This window comes from Callithrix jacchus, chromosome 10 (genome assembly GCF_049354715.1).
Source record: "Callithrix jacchus isolate 240 chromosome 10, calJac240_pri, whole genome shotgun sequence".
Taxonomy (NCBI): Eukaryota; Metazoa; Chordata; class Mammalia; order Primates; family Cebidae; genus Callithrix; species Callithrix jacchus.
Window position 1 is genome coordinate 127,361,545 of NC_133511.1, and position 17,565 is coordinate 127,379,109.

Below are 17,565 nucleotides of genomic sequence, written 5' to 3' on the forward strand. Positions count from 1 at the left end.
TCTTATTAGGGTTCACAGATGTGCCATTGTTCTCTGTGACAGGGGAAACCTTCCAGCCTTAAAGTGCTGAGAGAGGAAGGGACTGCCCACTTGCAGAGGGGAAGGTGGCATTTCATATTCCTGTGTCCTCCCAAGTACAGGGTGAAGCAATTCTCCAGTAAACCACTTGAAACCTTTATTATACTGTCAGACTGAATTAAGAAAATTATTGTTACAGTTTCAGTAAGCACTTGAAATCAAAATGGATGCTGTTGTTTAAAAAAATGGTGGTAAAAACACACGTACCATGAGACTGACCATTGGTAACGTTGAGCGTGTTGTAACGTGCAATCCCAAATGGTGCCTTTATTTTCGCTTGGAACAAGAGTCATCATGATTTAGCAGAACACGCATATATTCTTAATCAATCAAGTAAGTGCACACCCGACTTCATTTTCCAGAACTTTTCTCACTTGCGTTGAAGCCAAAGAGTATTTCCAGTGTATTTCTGACGCAGTTGATGGCAGCGTTAGAGCCCCGAGGAGTTTCTCTCACTCCTGTGGTTGTCATTCGGGCTTAGGGATCGTGAAGGAACTGGCTGGCCTGCAGCCTCGTCCACCTGGGTTGCCTAGAATCTCAGTAGCTTTGGCCAAAGGGCTCTTCTGTGGCCTCTGGATGGCGCCCCTGAGGCCTCGTAACCCTCCCCCGGCTGCTCTTTCAGATGTGGAAAGCTTCGGCAGGCCACGCTGTGTCCATCACCCAGGATGACGCGGGAGCCGACGACTGGGAGACCGACCCCGATTTTGTGGTAGGAGCCGCCAGCCTTTGCTTTCCTTTTTCAGCAAGTGGAAATGGCTCTTCTGGGTTTTCCTTTGAGGGGTGGTGGTTTGTCTGTGTCACAATCCGGGCTGTGGGGTTTACCGGCCGTTTTTCTTTTCAGAACGATGTGAGTGAGAAGGAGCAACGCTGGGGTGCCAAGACCGTGCAGGGCTCCGGGCACCAGGAGCACATCAAGTAAGAGTCGTCGTCGCCGCCGCCTCCTGAGGGCCCCTCTGCGGGGGAGCCGGGCTGTAGCAGGGCCTCTAGCCATGGTCGTCTGTGGAGGGATAGCCTGGGTGGAACCTACTCGTATCTCCTTGACCTGATACCCATACAGTAGACAAATATGAGGCACACACGCATATATGCACATACGTAACATAGGTGTTTCTATGTGTGCATGTAGGTACTTATGTGCTCAGTAATGTTTACGTTCCCGTGGCAAACATTTCCATACTTATAATTTTAGAGCATCTGCTTTCAGCATTGTGGCTCTTATCAGGGAGCATGTTTTCCCAGAGCTCTACCTTATAAGTGCGAGGCTTCTGAAGCCTGGGATGTCCGAGTCCCTTAGACCTTAAACGTCCCTCCCTTTTCAATTCTCTGGAAATGATCCTGTGGTAGTAGTGAGGTACTGTGAGCTCTGGAGTCGGGAGCTGAGTGAGCCCCGCCATTGTCTCCCACTCAGCACTATCTCAAATGCCAGCTCTTGGGGCCGTTTTTTCCGTCAGGAAATGCAGATAAAAGTAACTTATAAAATGTGCTCAGACTTCTATTTTAGACCACGCTGGGTTCAGAGTGTGCCCTCCTTTTCCCTGGCTGTGCAGGTAGCACCACTGACCCGGTGACCGCCTCAGAACCCTGGGAAGACTGTCTGGCTTGGCCACGGTCCCTTCAGCTGAGAAAGATTCAGGCACAGTCCTCACAGGGGCTTTCTGTCACCCAGGCTGGAGTGCAGTAATGCAGTCACAGCGCACTGCAGCATTGACTTCCTGGGTTCAAGCAGTCCTCTTGCCTCAGCCTCCTGAGGAGCTGGAACCATGGGTGTGTGCCACCGTGGCCAGCTAAGTTCTTTTATTTCTTGTAAAGACAGGGTCTTGCTTTTGTTGCTCAGGCTGGTCTTGAACTCCTGGGCTCAAGTGATCTTCCTGCCTCAGCCTCCCAAAGTGCTGTGATCATGGGCGTGAGCCTCTGCACCTGGCCACAATGGCATTTTTGTTGTTGTTGTCAGAGTTTCGCTCTTGTCGCCCAGGCTGGAGTGCGGTGGTGCGATCTCAGCTCACTGCAACCTCCACCTCCTGGGTTCAAGTGATTCTCCTGCCTCCCGAGTAGCTGGGATTACAGGCGCCTATAACCGCACCTGGCTAATTTTTTTTGTATTTTTAGTAGACATGGGTTTCACATGTTGGCTAGGCTGGTCTCGAACTTCCGAGCTCAGGCGATCCTCCTGCCTCAGCCTCCCAAAGTGCTGGGATTACAGGTGTGAGCCACTGCACCCGGCCACGCTGGCTTTTTATACACAAGCTTTAGTGGCTTGCTCAGCACACTGCCTTCCACAGAAGCAGCTTCAGAACTCCAAGGGCCATGTGGCTGCCCAGGGCAGGAGACTGGAATGGGGCTGACTCAGAGTCCACTGCAGCCTTGGGTGTGTGCTGTGGGGTTAGGCAGACGCCCGAATTCGTTGAGTCGTCATACCTCTTCTCATCTCTCCTGTTCCCTCTGGCTTCAAGACATGTCTTGGAGGGTGGCTTGGATTAAGAACAGAACTGTCCAGTACAAAAGCCTGTGGATTGGTCAGGATTCAGAGAGGAACGTGTGGGGAATAAGACCATGTTTCATGCTCTGGGGCCTTCCCAGGTTTTAGAAGTGGTGTCTTTCTTTCCCCTGCTCATAAGGGTATTGGGTGGTTTCCAAGCCTGGTTTGTATTTCATCCTCAGGTCTAGGATTATTGTCCAGATGTTAGGTGGCAGCCTGGTGTCTCCTGAGCAAAAAGTCTGATGCGAAGGTGGCCTTTATACCACTGTGGGGTCTCACAATGACAGCTGTGTCCGGCCTGCCAGATACTGACTGCATCTTTTGATCTGTTTCATTATCGGTTATATTAAAAAGTTTTTAATGGTGTTTAGATGTTGAATTGGGAACCACTTTCCTCTCTCTTTGAATGTATGAAAAGCTGGAGTACTTCAAGTAAAGACGAACCATCTAGATGTTCAGCACCAGTGGACTTCTGCCAGTGGTTAGAGAAAGGCAGCTCAGCCTCTGTTTCCCTTCTACCTCTGGATGATTACAGACTAGCTTACTATTTTCCCTGTGTGAAACAAAGCTCAGGTTTCAGAAGAGCCGTCTTTAGCGGGGATTTGGGATGATCCCACTGTGCCCAGATTTGTGTTCCTTCTCCTGCGGAGCACGCATCTCACTGGGGGCTGCCGAAGTGGGTGGACCAGCCAGCAGGATGGGCAGGAAACACAGTGCAGGGAGAGAACTGGTGAACAAGCAGGTTTCCACATTTATGAAGACAGTGTCACCTGTTCTTATTTATTTCAGGAGGCAAAGATGCGCATCTGTTTTATTGATTTGTTCCCATTTTCCTCTTCCTTCCTTCAAGCATTCACAAGCTGAGAGAGAATGTTTTTCAAGAACATCAGACCCTTAAGGAGAAGGAACTTGAAACAGGACCAAAAGCCTCCCACGGCTACGGAGGGAAATTTGGCGTCGAGCAGGACCGAATGGACAAGGTGAGTGGCCAGCGGCCGCCTGTGCCGCCTCTTGTGCTCAGACCACATGTCTGGTTGGCACAGCCGTCCCTCAGATTTTCCTTCCATCAGCAGCTTTGAGTCCGTCTGCTGAGGTTGAGATTTGCCGTGAGGCGTCCCTGTGCATTGGACTTGCCCGTGAAGTACTCTGGCTTTCCTCAGAGCTCTGTAAGAACCCGCAGAGGTGCTGGAGCGTGAGCGTCACACAGGGAGGCCAGGAGGGAGGTGGGTCCCCAGAGGCGGCCTTGTGATCAGGACAAGTCCAGAAGCATGCCGTCTCCAGGTGTTGTCATTATCAACGCCTGCGGTTCCAGCTTGCGCCTAAGTCATGCCGATCCGAACACCAGAATCAAATCGTAGGCTCCTGTGGTTGACGACACACATGGACATTCAGCCGAAGGCCTGGCTAACGTCCTTCATGCGTTTAGTGGCCTTCAGAGCAGTCTGTCCCTTGTGTCAAGTCGGCGCCCACGAGGCTGGGGAAAGAGCTCACTGTCGGAGGTGTGGGCCAGCCACCCAGGAGCCATCGTTGACGGATGCAGACCGCCGTGCCGACGTGGATCGAGGACGGTGGCTAAATGTATCTGGCTCCACCCGTTCTTGAGGGCCTCTCTACCCTGTGAGAGGGAGCAACATTAGCTCAGGAGGGCTACTTTTCCTTCCTGCAGAGAAGGTGGAAGAGACTAGTGTGTCTGCATGTTTCTTCAGGAAACAGCTCTGCATTCTGCAGGCATCCCGGAGGTGGACTTTGGAGTAAGGCGACGTAAGATTGATGTTTGCCTTTACTCTGTGGAAGAAGTGTGTCAGCCGGTGTTGGGTTCCAGGTGGTAATTCCATTCCTCTCCCACCTGGTGTACTGGGCGGATAAACATTTTGAGCTGGGCACGGCATGACCTTGCTGTGTCACAGTGAGCGGCACCTTGCTCTGTCCCCTGCAGAGCAGATGATGTGGTGGGCCGGCAGGGCACCCAGCCCATGCCTGTAAATAGCCTGGGGGAAGAGTGGGGTAGGGGCCATCTGCAGGAAAGAGACATGGATGTTGCTGTGTCACTACCACAGAGACGCCGTGACACCAAGAAGAGCAGCATGTGCAGAATACTTATCTTTGAAGCAAAAAAAAAAAAGTCTGGTAGCTTTTAGGAGTGCAGACAGGCAGGCAGACCCGTGTTCCACGCAGTCAGTGGAGCACTGGATGGAGACACAGATGCCATGTGTTCAGTGCAGTGAGCCAAGCAAGTAGGTAGAAGCCTTTTTTCTACCTGCTTGGGGCTTGTGGGGAGTTAGCACGGAGAGAAATTTATTCTAAAAATGGGGCTCCCTGCTCTGGGTTGGGAAGATTACACATGGCGGGAGAGAAAGGAGATGTGTCAGGGAGAGCCTGGTAGGGCAGCTGCTGTGGTTGGCTTCGCTGCTGCTTGGACTGTATCGATCTTCAGCCTGAATGTCGCTCACCCTGGAACCTGCAGCTCAGGCCCTCTCGGGTGCCAGGAGTTCTCTGGAAGAGGCTTCACTTCCCTATCCCCTGTGCCCTCTCCACGGCAGCCTCTGCTTCCCTCGTCAGCCGTCCTTCCCAGTGAGACTCCCCTCTGGGCTGGGCTCTTCAAGGATCGGGACTTGTCGTCCTTACCTCAGGCCTGGCCCAGCGCCACGAGCCCCACCTCTTAGGCCGATGTGCTGGTGGAACCCAGGAGGCTTGTGGAGCCTTGCTGTCATGTCAGCCAGCACGCTGGAGAGCTGTCCTGGCAGAACAAGGCCAGCACGGGGCGCTGCTGCTGCTTGGTCCTGGCTGGCATCTGGGCAAGATTAGCTCCCAGCTCAGGAGAGCACCACGGGGCAGATCTGTTGTCAAAAATAACAGGGCCAGCTACTGGGACTCACACCCGTAATCTCAGTATCTTGGGAGGCCAAGGCAGGAGGATTGCATGAGCCCAGGAGTTTGAGACCAGCCTGGGCAACATAGCAAGACCGTCTCTACAAAAAAATAATTAATTTGGCATGGTGGTGCACACCTGTAGTCCCAGTGGCTTTGGAGGCTAAGGCAGGAGGATTACTTGAGCCTGGGAGATGGAGGCTGCAGTGACTTACGATTGCACCACTGCAGTCCAGCCTTTGCAACAGAGAGAGACTCTGCCTCAGGAAATAAATAGATTAAACTCAGATTCCAAACTAAAGGGGAAATGGCTTATTTGTAACTTGCCCACTCCAGAAGGTGAAAATAAATTAAAAATTGAAATCCCTGTGTTAAGACTTGAGGAATATGTGCTGGAGACTTCCAGAAAAAAAGAACACATTGAGGACAAGCACACATGAGAAGCGTGTGGCAAGGGCTGTCGGGATTCTGTTTACACTGGGGCTTCAGTGTGCTGCACCCTTCCCTTGGGGCCGGCGGTGGCTGCGTCCATCGCGCACTGCTCTCCTCCCGTGGGGCCGGCGGTGGCTGCGTGCATCGCGCACTGCTCTCCTCCCGTGGGGCCGGCGGTGGCTGCCTGCATTGCGCACTGCTCTCCTCCCGTGGGGCCGGCGGTGGCTGCCTGCATCGCGCACTGCTCTCCTCCCAGGCCGGCAGTGGCTGCCTGCATCGCGCACTGCTCTCCTCCCGTGGGGCCGGCGGTGGCTGCCTGCATCGCGCACTGCTCTCCTCCCGGGCCGGCGGTGGCTGTCTGCATCGCGCACTGCTCTCCTCCCGGGCCGGCGGTGGCTGCCTGCATCGCGCACTGTTCTCCTCCCGTGGGGCCGGCGGTGGCTGCCTGCATCGCGCACTGTTCTCCTCCCGTGGGGCCGGCGGTGGCTGCCTGCATCGTGCACTGCTCTCCTCCCAGGCCGGCAGTGGCTGCCTGCATCGCGCACTGCTCTCCTCCCGTGGGGCCGGCGGTGGCTGCCTGCATCGCGCACTGCTCTCCTCCCGGGCCGGCGGTGGCTGTCTGCATCGCGCACTGCTCTCCTCCCGGGCCCGCGGTGGCTGCGTGCATCGCGCACTGCTCTCTCCTCCCGGGGCCGGCGGTGGCTGAGTCCATTGCGCACTGCTCTCTCCTCCCGGGGCCGGCGGTGGCTGAGTCCATTGCGCACTGCTCTCTCCTCCCGGGGCCGGCGGTGGCTGCGTCCATCGCGCACTGCTCTCTCCCGGCAGTGGCTGCTTCCATCGCGCACTGCTCTCACCTCCCGGGGCCGGCGGTGGCTGCGTGCATCGTCTCCTCCCGGGGCCGGCGGCGAGCATCGCGCACTGCTCTCACCTCCCGGGGCCGGCGGTGGCTGCGTGCATCGTCTCCTCCCGGGGCCGGCGGCGAGCATCGCACACTGCTCTCTCCTCCCGGGGCCGGCGGTGGCTGTGTCCATCGTGCACTGCTCTCTCCCGGCAGTGGCTGCTTCCATCGTGCAGTGCTCTCTCCTCCCGGGCCGGCCGTGGCTGCATGCATCGTCTCCTCCCGGGGCCGGCGGTGGCTGCGTGCATCGCGTAGGGCTGGCTTCCTTCTTGCTCCCTTGTCTCCTTGCATCCTGGAGCCTTGGGTTTACACGTTCAGGCTTCAAGATGGTCTTCCCTGTGTCACTGTTTCATAAGATGTGATCTTGTCAATGTAAGATCAGAGAGCTGGAAGCTTTGCCTAGCTGTCATACTTCCTTCTGACAAAAATTCATGCTGGGAACCCCTTTGGCAAGTCTGCCTCTGCCAACCCTTCATCTGTCTTCTGGGTGAGACCCCGGGGACATGATGGGCCATCTGTGCTGCAGAGGGTTTGGAGGTGATGGCTCATGTAGATGGGGAGTCAGTTGCTGACCTCAGAACAACATGGGAAGAAGAGGGCGCAGCACAGGCCCGAGGCTTAGGACAAAACCTGCTTTTTCATTAGGGAAAAGAGTGGACACTGAGTTGCCAGCCGTGTGTCAGCACCGCTGTGGCATGCTGCTTGGGTTTGAAAGAGGGGCTCCACATACGAGAGGGAGTAAGGCTTTCTCCATGCCCTCTGCATGTGCTCATGAAGGAGCCCTTGACCCGGCTCTGCTGTGAGGAGGGAGCCCGGAACCCTGGGGCCTCGGTGGGGCTGGCAGGGCTGGGTGGGGCCAGCGCTTTGAGATAGGAGATCTTTTCCGCTTTGTACCAGAGGATCTCTCTTCGAAACTGCCAAACAGAGAAGCAGCTCTGGACAGCACGCTGGGGAATGCGTCTGGCCGTGCCCCAGAGGTGTTATTTACAGAAGGAGCTGGGCACGGGGTCTGGAAAGCCTAGGCTTACCTGCTGGCTCTGGGGAACAGAAGGTCCTCAAACCTGTGTGCACTGGCGGGGGCTAAGGACATTAATGCTGCTGAAATGAGCTGGTGTAATGGCCGGCACCTGGCTCCCACCTGAATGGGGTGCTGCTCAGATCGAATGTGAGTCTGTGTTCTCCATACTAGTTTTGTTTATAGTCTACCATAACAAAATTGTTCATTTGCAGACTATTCTTTGTGCTGATTCTTGGGTTATGTGACTTGCAGAGGCCCCACTTCAGTAGAGGCCAGCAGTGTCCACAGCAGTGGGTCTCACAGGTCCTACTGCAGACTGCCGGCCCTGTGCACCTTCTTCATGCCCAGTCGTATCAGAAGTCCCCACTGGTGGCCCTGACCTGTGGCCAGGCTTCATGTGCAGCTTCCAGGAGCCCAGGGGCTGGGGTGTCCATGTAAACCTGCACCATGGACCCGGGTCTCCCAGGCATCGGGTTCCCCTCGTCAGCTCCCCCATTGGGAGTGCTGACGTAAGGTTTCCCTGCACTGACCAGGAGGTGGCTTCCCGCAGCCCTGCTCTGGGAGCAAGTGAAGCGCTGCTGTGTCGTCAGTGTCTAAGGCTTTTTGTTTGAACCCTGTTCCAGTCAGCTGTTGGCCACGAGTATCAGTCGAAACTTTCCAAGCACTGCTCGCAGGTGGACTCGGTCCGTGGCTTCGGAGGCAAGTTTGGTGTCCAGATGGACAGAGTTGACCAGGTGAGTGACGTGGTGCTGAGACTAGGGCCAGTTGGGGCAAGGGCGGTGTTCCCCATGGATCTCAGCCCCTTTGGGCCGTTGGCAGTAGCAGGCAGGTGGCCTCCAGCTCTGGGGGACTGCAGAGAGGGGCAGATTGCTCCTGGGATGCTCTGAGAGCCTGGGCCCAGACACAGCGGGCTTGCTGTAGCAGTCCCTGCGGCCACTCTTCACTGCATGCCCCAGTACTGGACGGCGCTGTGTCCAGATGTGCCAGCCGGGACCAGTTCCACCCATGTTTCTCACGTGTGTGTGACTGACAGAGTGACATCAGAGCCTGTACTGGGGAGCAGGATGCGCTCCTTGGGTCCAGAACTCAGGCTTCGTGTCTGGGTATTGCAGTCATCCTGGGCCTGAGCCTCTTCTCTGATTCTCTTCTGCTCGGGGCTTTTGGCTCCTTTGTTTCATAGTGGAGCAATCAGGAGCCTGGAGGGAGCTGATGCCAGTGGCAGATTGTGGCCTCGTGACAATTCACGATTCTGAATTGATGTGTCTGTGAAATGAGGGGGAGGATCCCATCTGTCTCATAGGCGTGTGCTCAGATGCCCATCGCAGTGCCCGGCTGGCAGGGGTGCACCCCAGTGGCCACTGCTATTCTTGTTATTAATATTAATGTTCTCAGCATGGCTTATTTGAAAAGGAAGTTTTTGTGAAGCCCATGGAATGAATCAGCTGAGCACACCCTGCCACCGTGTACCAGGGATCCAGCTTGTCCCCCTTGCTGGGCCCCCTTGCTCACTGGGCCTTGTGGAATGTTTGCTGGCCTGTCCGCTTAGGACGCCAGAGCTCTGGCTTTACTGTCACTTACACTTGGCTTAGGACCCGGAGGTCACAACAACGTGTTTCATGTTTTTTAAAATTTCCTATGTCCTCAATTCAGAGAGATTGGTTTGGGGACATTGAAAAAATGTATCTCTCCCCATGTTTCAATGTGTTTCTGGTCGTCACAGTCTGCCGTAGGTTTTGAATACCAGGGGAAGACTGAGAAGCACGCCTCCCAGAAGGGTAAGACGTGAAAAGCACAGAAAGGGACCCTGATGGGGAGGAGGCCACAAAAGAGGAAGAATGGAATAAGGAGTGCTGATGCTTCCCGGGAATGGCGATGTTTCTCCAGCCTTGCCTCTTTCCCTGGAGCTGTTTCCCGGCGGTGGCTGTTGCATAAGGAGGATTCTGCTCTGCTCTTCGTGTTTCGGGATCATCCGGATACCATATGACGGATGCATCCCCCATTACACAGCCCCCTCGGAGCAGCCCCCTCAGAGCCTTGGCATCTGGTGTCACTATGGGGCGTCCCCCTTGTAGCGGAAGCCACCTTCCCTTCATCTGGGCAGTGCTGCTCCTGGAAAAGAGAGTTCTCAGATTTATTGGCAAAAAGCTAACTCCCTGCCCCCCGCCCCCAGGATAGAAACCAGAGTTGTTAAATTCTTGTTTTCATTATGCACACACGGTCTTACTGTACTGGGGATTAATCTCCATTACATCATACTAGTCTCATTTTTTAAAGACCAAGACATACTGGTACCTTAAACTTCTCCACTTATTCAGTGTCTTATCTGCCGTGTTCAGCTGCGTGGCTTCAGATGAGGCTTTCTCTTTCCAGTTTTTCTGTTTTTTTGTTTTTGTGACAGAGTCTTGCTCTGTTGCTCAGGCTGGAGTGCAGCAGCGCAGTCTCAGCTCACTGCAACCTCTGCCTCTGGGGTTCAAACAATTCTCTTGCCTCAGCCTCCCAAGTAGTTGGGATTACAGGTGTGCCCCACCACCCCTGGCTAATTTTTCTACTTTTCAGTAAAGATGGGGTTTCACCATTTTGGGCAGGCCCCTGGCCCCAAATGATCTGCCCGCTTCAGCCTCCTAAAGTGCTGGTTCTTCGTATGAGCCTTTCTAACTTTTACCCAAGCAGCTGATTTTCAAAGTGGGCACACGGCTTCATTTCAGACAACACAGAGGAGCTGCCCTGTGACAGCTGACAGGGCCCAGAACCCCACTACGCCCCTGTTGTGGAATGTGTCCAGCGCCACCCGTATGGAGCAGTGGGTGGCTCATTGTATGTTTTAAAATGTGTGCTTGATCTGTTTGTGAGTTGTAACGCTACACACTTTTGCTTCGTCTGTCACCTGGCCCGTGTGCTGACTGCTGCCCTGTCTCTTCAGACTACTCCAGTGGTTTTGGCGGCAAGTATGGCGTGCAGGCCGACCGCGTAGACAAGAGCGCCGTGGGCTTCGACTACCAGGGCAAGACGGAGAAGCACGAATCACAGAGAGGTGAGCGGCCTCCCAGCCCGTGTGATCATGTGCTCCCCCACAGAAACATGATGGCATCTTCCCTCCCTACACATGGATTGTTGTATTTTTTTTAACGTAATGTGTTTGGCGTTCTTTTTGTACCAGTGTCTTTGGGCTTTTCCTCATTTGAATGGCTGCACCGTCCCCCGCCGTATGCGGATTTTGTAGTCCACATAACCATTCCTCATTTGAATGTGGAATTTAGGTTCTTTCTTTTTCTCTCTTTTTTTTTTTTTTGGTAGAGATGGGCTCTTGCCATGTTACCCAGACTGCTCTTGAACTCCTGGTCTCAAGCAATTTTCCCACCTTGTTTTTTTTAAGTGCTGGGATTACAGGCGTGACCTGTAAAATATTTTTTCTTTTCTTCTTCTTTTAGACGGAGTCTCTCTCTGTCGCCCAGGCTGGGGTGTAGTGGCATGATCTTGGCTCACTGCAGCCTCCACCTCCCTGGTTCAAGTGATTTTTGTGCCTCAGCCTCCTGGGTAGCTGGGATTACAGGTGTACACCACCACACCTGGCTGATTTTTATATTTTTAGTAGAGATGGGGTTTGGCCACGTTGCCCAGGCTGGTCTCGAATTCTGACCTCAGGTGATCCATCTACCTCGGCCTCCCAAAGTGCTGAGATTATAGGTGTGAGCCACCGCGCCTAGCCAGAAATTGAATGCAGAGAACATCTTGTACCTGTGTCTTACACACAGTGATTATTCAGAAGAATCAGCTCCTAGACGTGGAAGTGCTGGGTCGAAGGCTATCGACTGTAAAGTTTCCCTGGATGCTGCCACGTTGTCCGTGGAGGCTGTGCTGACTTCTTTGGCCACTGACTGCATGCCCCATAAACGTGGCTCCCCCAGCGCTTCCCATCGCCCTGTAAACTTCGCTCCCCCAGCGCTTCCCAGTGCCCTGTAAACATTGCTCCCCCAGTGCTTCCCAGCACCTGTAAACATCGCTCCCCCAGCGCTTCCCAGCACCTGTAAACATCGCTCCCCCAGTGCTTCCCAGCGCCCCTTAAACATCCTCACCCAGCGCCCTGTAAAGATTGCTCCCCCAGCACTTCCCAGTGCCCTGTAAAGATCGCTCCCCCAGCGCTTCCCAGTGCCCCATAAACATCGCTCCCCCAGCGCCCTGTAAAGATCACTCCCCCAGCACTTTCCAGTGCCCTATAAAGATCGCTCCCCCAGCACTTCCCAGTGCCCTGTAAAGATCGCTCCCCCAGCGCTTCCCAGTGCCCCATAAACATCGCTCCCCCAGCACTTCCCAGCGCCCCCCAAACATCGATCACCCAGCGCCCTGTAAACATCGCTCCTTCAGCACTTCCCAGTACCCTGTAAAGATCGCTCCCCCAGCACTTCCCAGTGCCCTGTAAAGATCGCTTGTCCCCCAGTGCTTCCCAGCGCCCTGTAAAGATCGCTCCCCCAGCGCTTCCCAGCACCCTGTAAACTTCGCTCCCCCAGCGCTTCCCAGTGCCCTGTAAAGATCGCTTGTCCCCCAGTGCTTCCCAGTGCCCTGTAAAGATCGCTCCCCCAGCGCTTCCCAGCACCCTGTAAAGATCGCTCGTCCCCCAGGGCTTCCCAGCGCCCTGTAAGGATCGCTCCCCCAGCGCTTCCCAGCGCCCTGTAAACTTCGCTCCCCCAGCGCTTCCCAGTGCCCTGTAAAGATCGCTCCCCCAGCGCTTCCCAGCGCCCTGCAAACATCACTCACCCAGTGTTGTTGTAGAGGGTGCAGCCTGTTGGCTTCCCTGTGCCTCTCTTGTTTGGCCTGCACATTTACATTTTTAAAAAATATTTGCCCACCTTTGGAAACTGACAGCTTGGCTATTTAAAAACTCAGATTTCTTTGAAAAATAAATACCCCGAACCAAGAAACACCACTGGAAGATCCAGCCGCACCGGCTTGGCGTGTCCAAGGAACGTGCCGCGGCCTGAAGGGCAGCTTGGCTTACTGCAGTTTGTCGAAGCCTGGCCTGGCCTCAACGGGCTTCTCTGGGCTCCCTTTATGGCCCCAGCATTTGCAGGCCCTGCTAGTTGCACAGGGCTGCTTTCCTTCCTCTAACAGTCGGTTCCTCGTCTTCCTGATGCTGCACAGTCCTGAGCGGCGCATGCTCCAGGAAGCCACGTGTATGTGTGACTACAGGGAGCCTGGGAGTGCGGGCCGAGTGCCTGGGCAGACGTAGGGCTCCTAGGATGGCTCAGGCCTCGAGCCTCTGCATCTGTGCTTTCAATGGGTCCACGAGAGTCATGTTTTGGTTTCAAAGTGACATGCTCAGTGGCTTCATTTGGGTAGAAGTGATGTTTCTGGAAGATGCTCCGTGTTATGTCCTATTTCCTGCTGTCCCTCGGCTTGCTTCAGTTGGTGAAACAGTGGCCTTTGAAAGCCTTGCCCTGGGCCGCCTCCTCCGCCTAGAGTGGTCTCAAACTCCAGATCTCAGGTGACCCACCCACTTTGGCCTCCCAAAGTGCTGTGATTACAGGCGTGAGCCACCATGCCTAGCCTGTTTTTTAAATTCATAGTTAATGATTTAACGTGGAGATGGAGTCTTGCCATGTTGCTTAGGATGGACACCCTCCTGGGCTCAAGCGATCCTCCCTTCTCAGCTCCTGAGTAGCTGGGCTGTAGGCACACGCCCCCACGCCTGCTTAGCAGTCTTTATGTTTCTGTTACTGCACAGAAGTAGCACGTTCAAATATTGGCTGTATCATTCATTCAGTGGTGCTACGGGGGACCTGAGGGGTTTTTGTGTTGTTTTAAATTGAATGATAAAATACTTTGTTAAGGACGAACACCCTTGCACATCCACCGATTTCACGGCTCCTTTGTAAGTCATTCTTTTTGTTGTTTTTAGATTACTCCAAAGGTTTCGGTGGCAAATACGGTATTGACAAGGACAAAGTGGATAAGAGCGCCGTCGGCTTTGAGTACCAAGGCAAAACGGAGAAGCACGAGTCGCAGAAAGGTGTCTCCAGCTTTCTCTCACTCTCTAGGCAGCAGCTGCTAATGTGGCAGGAAAGAAAAGCGTTATTGACAGCCCCTAACGTAGATGGCAAGTCCAGAAACGCAGCTGCTGAATCAGAACTCGGAGCCTTAGCGTGTTTGACGCTCCAGCCCAGCAGCGCTGCTTATCATGGCGGCCGCGCCCCGCACGTCTGGGTTGTGCGTGTGAGCCTGTGCTGCCTCATGGGGGCCGGAGTTGCATGCGTGGGAGCTTCCGTGGGGTCCTGTCTGGCTTAGTCACAATGCCAAGGTCATAGGCCAGGTTATTTTCTGCCACTCTCCAAGGAGGGCCTCTTCATGGATGTTACCTAAAGTATTACCAGGGATCCAGAAGGCAAGGGTCCATTGAGTGAATCGTGTGTATTTAACGATTGAAAACATACTTGTACCTTTACTGTGACCCACGCTACCTGTTAATGATGGTTCTGGCCTTTGTTATGCACGTAGACTATGTGAAAGGGTTTGGAGGAAAATTTGGTGTGCAGACAGACAGACAAGACAAATGTGCCCTTGGCTGGGATCACCAGGAGAAACTGCAGCTGCATGAATCCCAAAAAGGTACATTGGCCCTGCCCGTCCTGGAGATGGTTGTGGAAGCCTCTTTCTGTTCCTGCGGGGTCAGTTGGTGTGTGTTGTGTCTGCGTGTGCCTGCTGCACGTTGTTTTGTCTTCACTGTTTGAAGTTGTCCTGTGTGCACCCCCAGCCCCCCAGTTCCAAAAGTCCTCCAGCTAGGGTAGTCACAACCCCTCCCCACGGATACGGGGGTGGTGCCCAGGGAGCTGGGTTTACCTGGGATTGGGGAGCACGGGTCAGGCCTGCAGCAGGGGGCTGGGTTTCCTCAGGAGTAGGGGCATGGGTCAGGCCTGCAGCAGGGGGCTGGGTTTCCCTGGGAGTGGGGACATGGGTCAGGCCTGCAGCAGGGGACTGGGTTTACTCAGGAGCGGGGACATGGGTCAGGCCTGCAGCAGGGGGCTGGGTTTCCTCAGGAGTAGGGGCATGGGTCAGGCCTGCAGCAGGGGGCTGGGTTTCCTCAGGAGTAGGGGCATGGGTCAGGCCTGCAGCAGGGGGCTGGGTTTCCTCAGGAGTAGGGGCATGGGTCAGGCCTGCAGCAGGGGGCTGGGTTTCCTCAGGAGTAGGGGCATGGGTCAAGCCTGCAGCAGGGGGCTGGGTTTAGCTGGGTAGTGGGGACATGGGTCAGGCCTGCAGCGGGGGGCTGGGTTTCCTCAGGAGTAGGGGCATGGGTCAGGCCTGCAGCAGGGGGCTGGGTTTAGCTGGGTAGTGGGGACATGGGTCAGGCCTGCAGCAGGGGGCTGGGTTTAGCTGGGTAGTGGGGACATGGGTCAGGCCTGCAACAGGGGGCTGGGTTTAGCTGGGTAGTGGGGACATGGGTCAGGCCTGCAGCAGGGGGCTGGGTTTCCCTGGGAGTGGGGACATGGGTCAGGCCTGCAGCAGGGGGCTGGGTTTCCTCAGGAGTAGGGACATGGGTCAAGCCTGCAGCAGGGGGCTGGGTTCAGCTGGGTAGTGGGGGCATAGGTCAGGCCTGCAGCGCTTCTGGGATGCGCTTGTCTTCTGCCTTCAGGAGGTGCAAGAGAAACAGTGCTCCTAGTCCAGGTTTCTTGTCTATAAAGTGGGCCGCAGTTTTTGGCAGGAGATACTTACTTTTGAACTGGAAGTGTTTTCTTGTCAGGTCCCCCATCCCTAGGAAAATGAGCTCAAGGGGGCTGAAACCCTCCCAGTGTGAGCCAGCCCCGAGAGGCAGGGGCAGGGCTGAGGCGGCTGTGGTGCCCTCCGCATCTGCAGGGCCTCTCCTCCCATGGATGCAGATGCACACTCCTCTGCAGTGTGGGTAGGACCCTCGGAGTGAGCTGCACAGCCCAGAGTGCTGTTACGGCATTATTTGAAGTACAGTTCTTAGCCTGTTTCCGGATCTTGGCTGAGTGTTTGGATTTTCAGTTCGTTCTTTAACGTTGACCTTTGAGCCAGCCCTGAGCCTGGGGGTTGGATCTTGAAGGCCGTGAGCTCGGGAGAGCCCTTGCTTTCCGGAAAGTGTTTGCTTCTGCACCTGCTCATGTAACTCTAACCCTACTGTGTTTTCTCTCTCGGTTGTTTTCCCCACTGTTGCTTGTGGATTTTCAGATTATAAGACTGGTTTTGGAGGCAAATTCGGTGTTCAGTCGGAGAGGCAGGACTCCGCTGCCGTGGGGTTTGATTACAAGGAGAAGCTGGCCAAGCACGAGTCCCAGCAAGGCACAGTTGCCACTAGCCTCCTACCTTCCCCCCCTCCGTGCAGCCACTTCTAGCACAGACTTCAGGGCTCACCGTCAGCACCTGCAGCATGGCCCTCCTCTGTCACCAGCTGTCCACTGTCAGGCCACTGGGCACTGACACCCACGTCTGTTAGAGCCACACTGATGTTGAGCTGCTCTTCGCCTTCTTCCCTGTGAGCCTGCGATCTGTGCATGGCAGGAAGCGCCAGTTAGTGAGTGGGTGCTGTCTCTCTAACCCTGTGACTCACCCAGTCTGTGGACGGGCATCTCCGCTCTTCAGCGGCATCCTGCCAGAGGCTGTTGTGCCATTAACGTGACTGCTGTGAGCCATTGAGTCAGGCCTTCCTGCCTTCCAGATGACAAGAGAGGTGTTTGCTCCAGCCAAGCCACTGGCCATTTGAGCAGGGGCTTCATAGCAGTGAGGCCCAGGAGACAGGCGTGTCCCGTGTGGTCTGTGTCATTTGTGGTGTTTTTGGCCGGGGTGGGAGGTTTTTTGTTTGTCCCGTTTGATGACACCGTGTGTGTGACATCTCCACACAGAGCCACACAGTGTGTGCGTGACGCCAGCTCCACACCCTTCCTTAGGGCAGTATCTTTGTTACCTTCAGAATCTGGACTTGCTTCTTAGAGCCTGAACATATAATTGGAAAAACAGTCATTCCCTAACCCTGCAGGGCAGATCCTAGGCTTCCCACCTGCGGCATTAGAAACGCACAGCAGTGTTGAGGCCGGGGCAGGTAAACACCCGGGTGGTCCCACAGACTGCATGGAGGTGGCGGTGGCTCTCCGTGGCCTCACTCTGCATGACGGTGTGACTTTCATGTGGATCTGTGTTGCTGCAACAGAAGTGTTTGGCTGGTAGAGTTTCCACATGGATTTTTTTTTTCTTTTAAAAAGCAAGAGAACAAACTGCGATTGAGCCTCTTTTTAGCGCTCAGTAGAGCAGGAGCACAGGAAGCAGATGAGAATAAGCCCGTGCTGGTGCGGAAGACTGTGCTATTGAAGTGGCGCGCTGCGAAGGCCTGTCCCTGTCCCTGTCCCTGTCCCTGCCCTCTGTCCTCGGCTTAGCTCCCTCAGCCCGCCGCCCCTCCCGCCCCTCCTGCCCCTCAGGGAATGCTGAAGCCTGCCCCTGGCCTGTGCTCGGCTTCCCCTGCCTGTGGCGCACGACCTTGGGTGGAAGCAAAGCTTGCCTTGCTTGCTTGTTGTCGTTTCTCCTGCCGTGGCGCACCTTCCTGGGCTGTCTCTGGATCTGTCTGCATGCACCCATGGTCGGCCCCACGCTCGCCTCCACCTCACAGTGAGTGTTGTGTTTTGTCACGTTTCAGACTACTCCAAAGGATTCGGCGGGAAGTATGGGGTACAGAAGGATCGGATGGATAAGGTAAATATTCAGACCCGGAGCTTGGTGTCTTCTGGGTGGGCGTGGCTCACAGTGCTGGCCGCCATCTGCACACGTGATTTCCGTCATGGTGGCGGCAGCGGTGGC

General features: G+C 55.1%; 1 protein-coding gene across 37 annotated transcripts in view; it reads left to right on the top strand.

Annotated features, from left to right (window-relative positions):
• Positions 1-17,565, top strand: part of CTTN (cortactin) — a 37,879-nt gene that overhangs the window by 8,347 nt on the left and 11,967 nt on the right. For 11 of the 37 annotated variants that reach the window (XM_035263644.3, XM_078341697.1, XM_035263646.3 and 8 more), the window contains 10 exons: positions 701-787; positions 920-993; positions 3,405-3,534; positions 8,394-8,504; positions 9,491-9,545; positions 10,691-10,801; positions 13,664-13,774; positions 14,260-14,370; positions 15,949-16,059; positions 17,405-17,460. In XM_035263644.3, coding sequence (XP_035119535.3) covers positions 701-787; positions 920-993; positions 3,405-3,534; positions 8,394-8,504; positions 9,491-9,545; positions 10,691-10,801; positions 13,664-13,774; positions 14,260-14,370; positions 15,949-16,059; positions 17,405-17,460 — 957 coding nt within the window. Of the gene's footprint in view, positions 1-216; positions 412-700; positions 788-919; positions 994-3,404; positions 3,535-8,393; positions 8,505-9,490; positions 9,546-10,690; positions 10,802-13,663; positions 13,775-14,259; positions 14,371-15,948; positions 16,060-16,753; positions 16,817-17,404; positions 17,461-17,565 lie in introns of those variants that run through there. The other 26 variants (XM_078341707.1, XM_035263652.3, XM_035263651.3 and 23 more) reach the window with 5 other exon arrangements.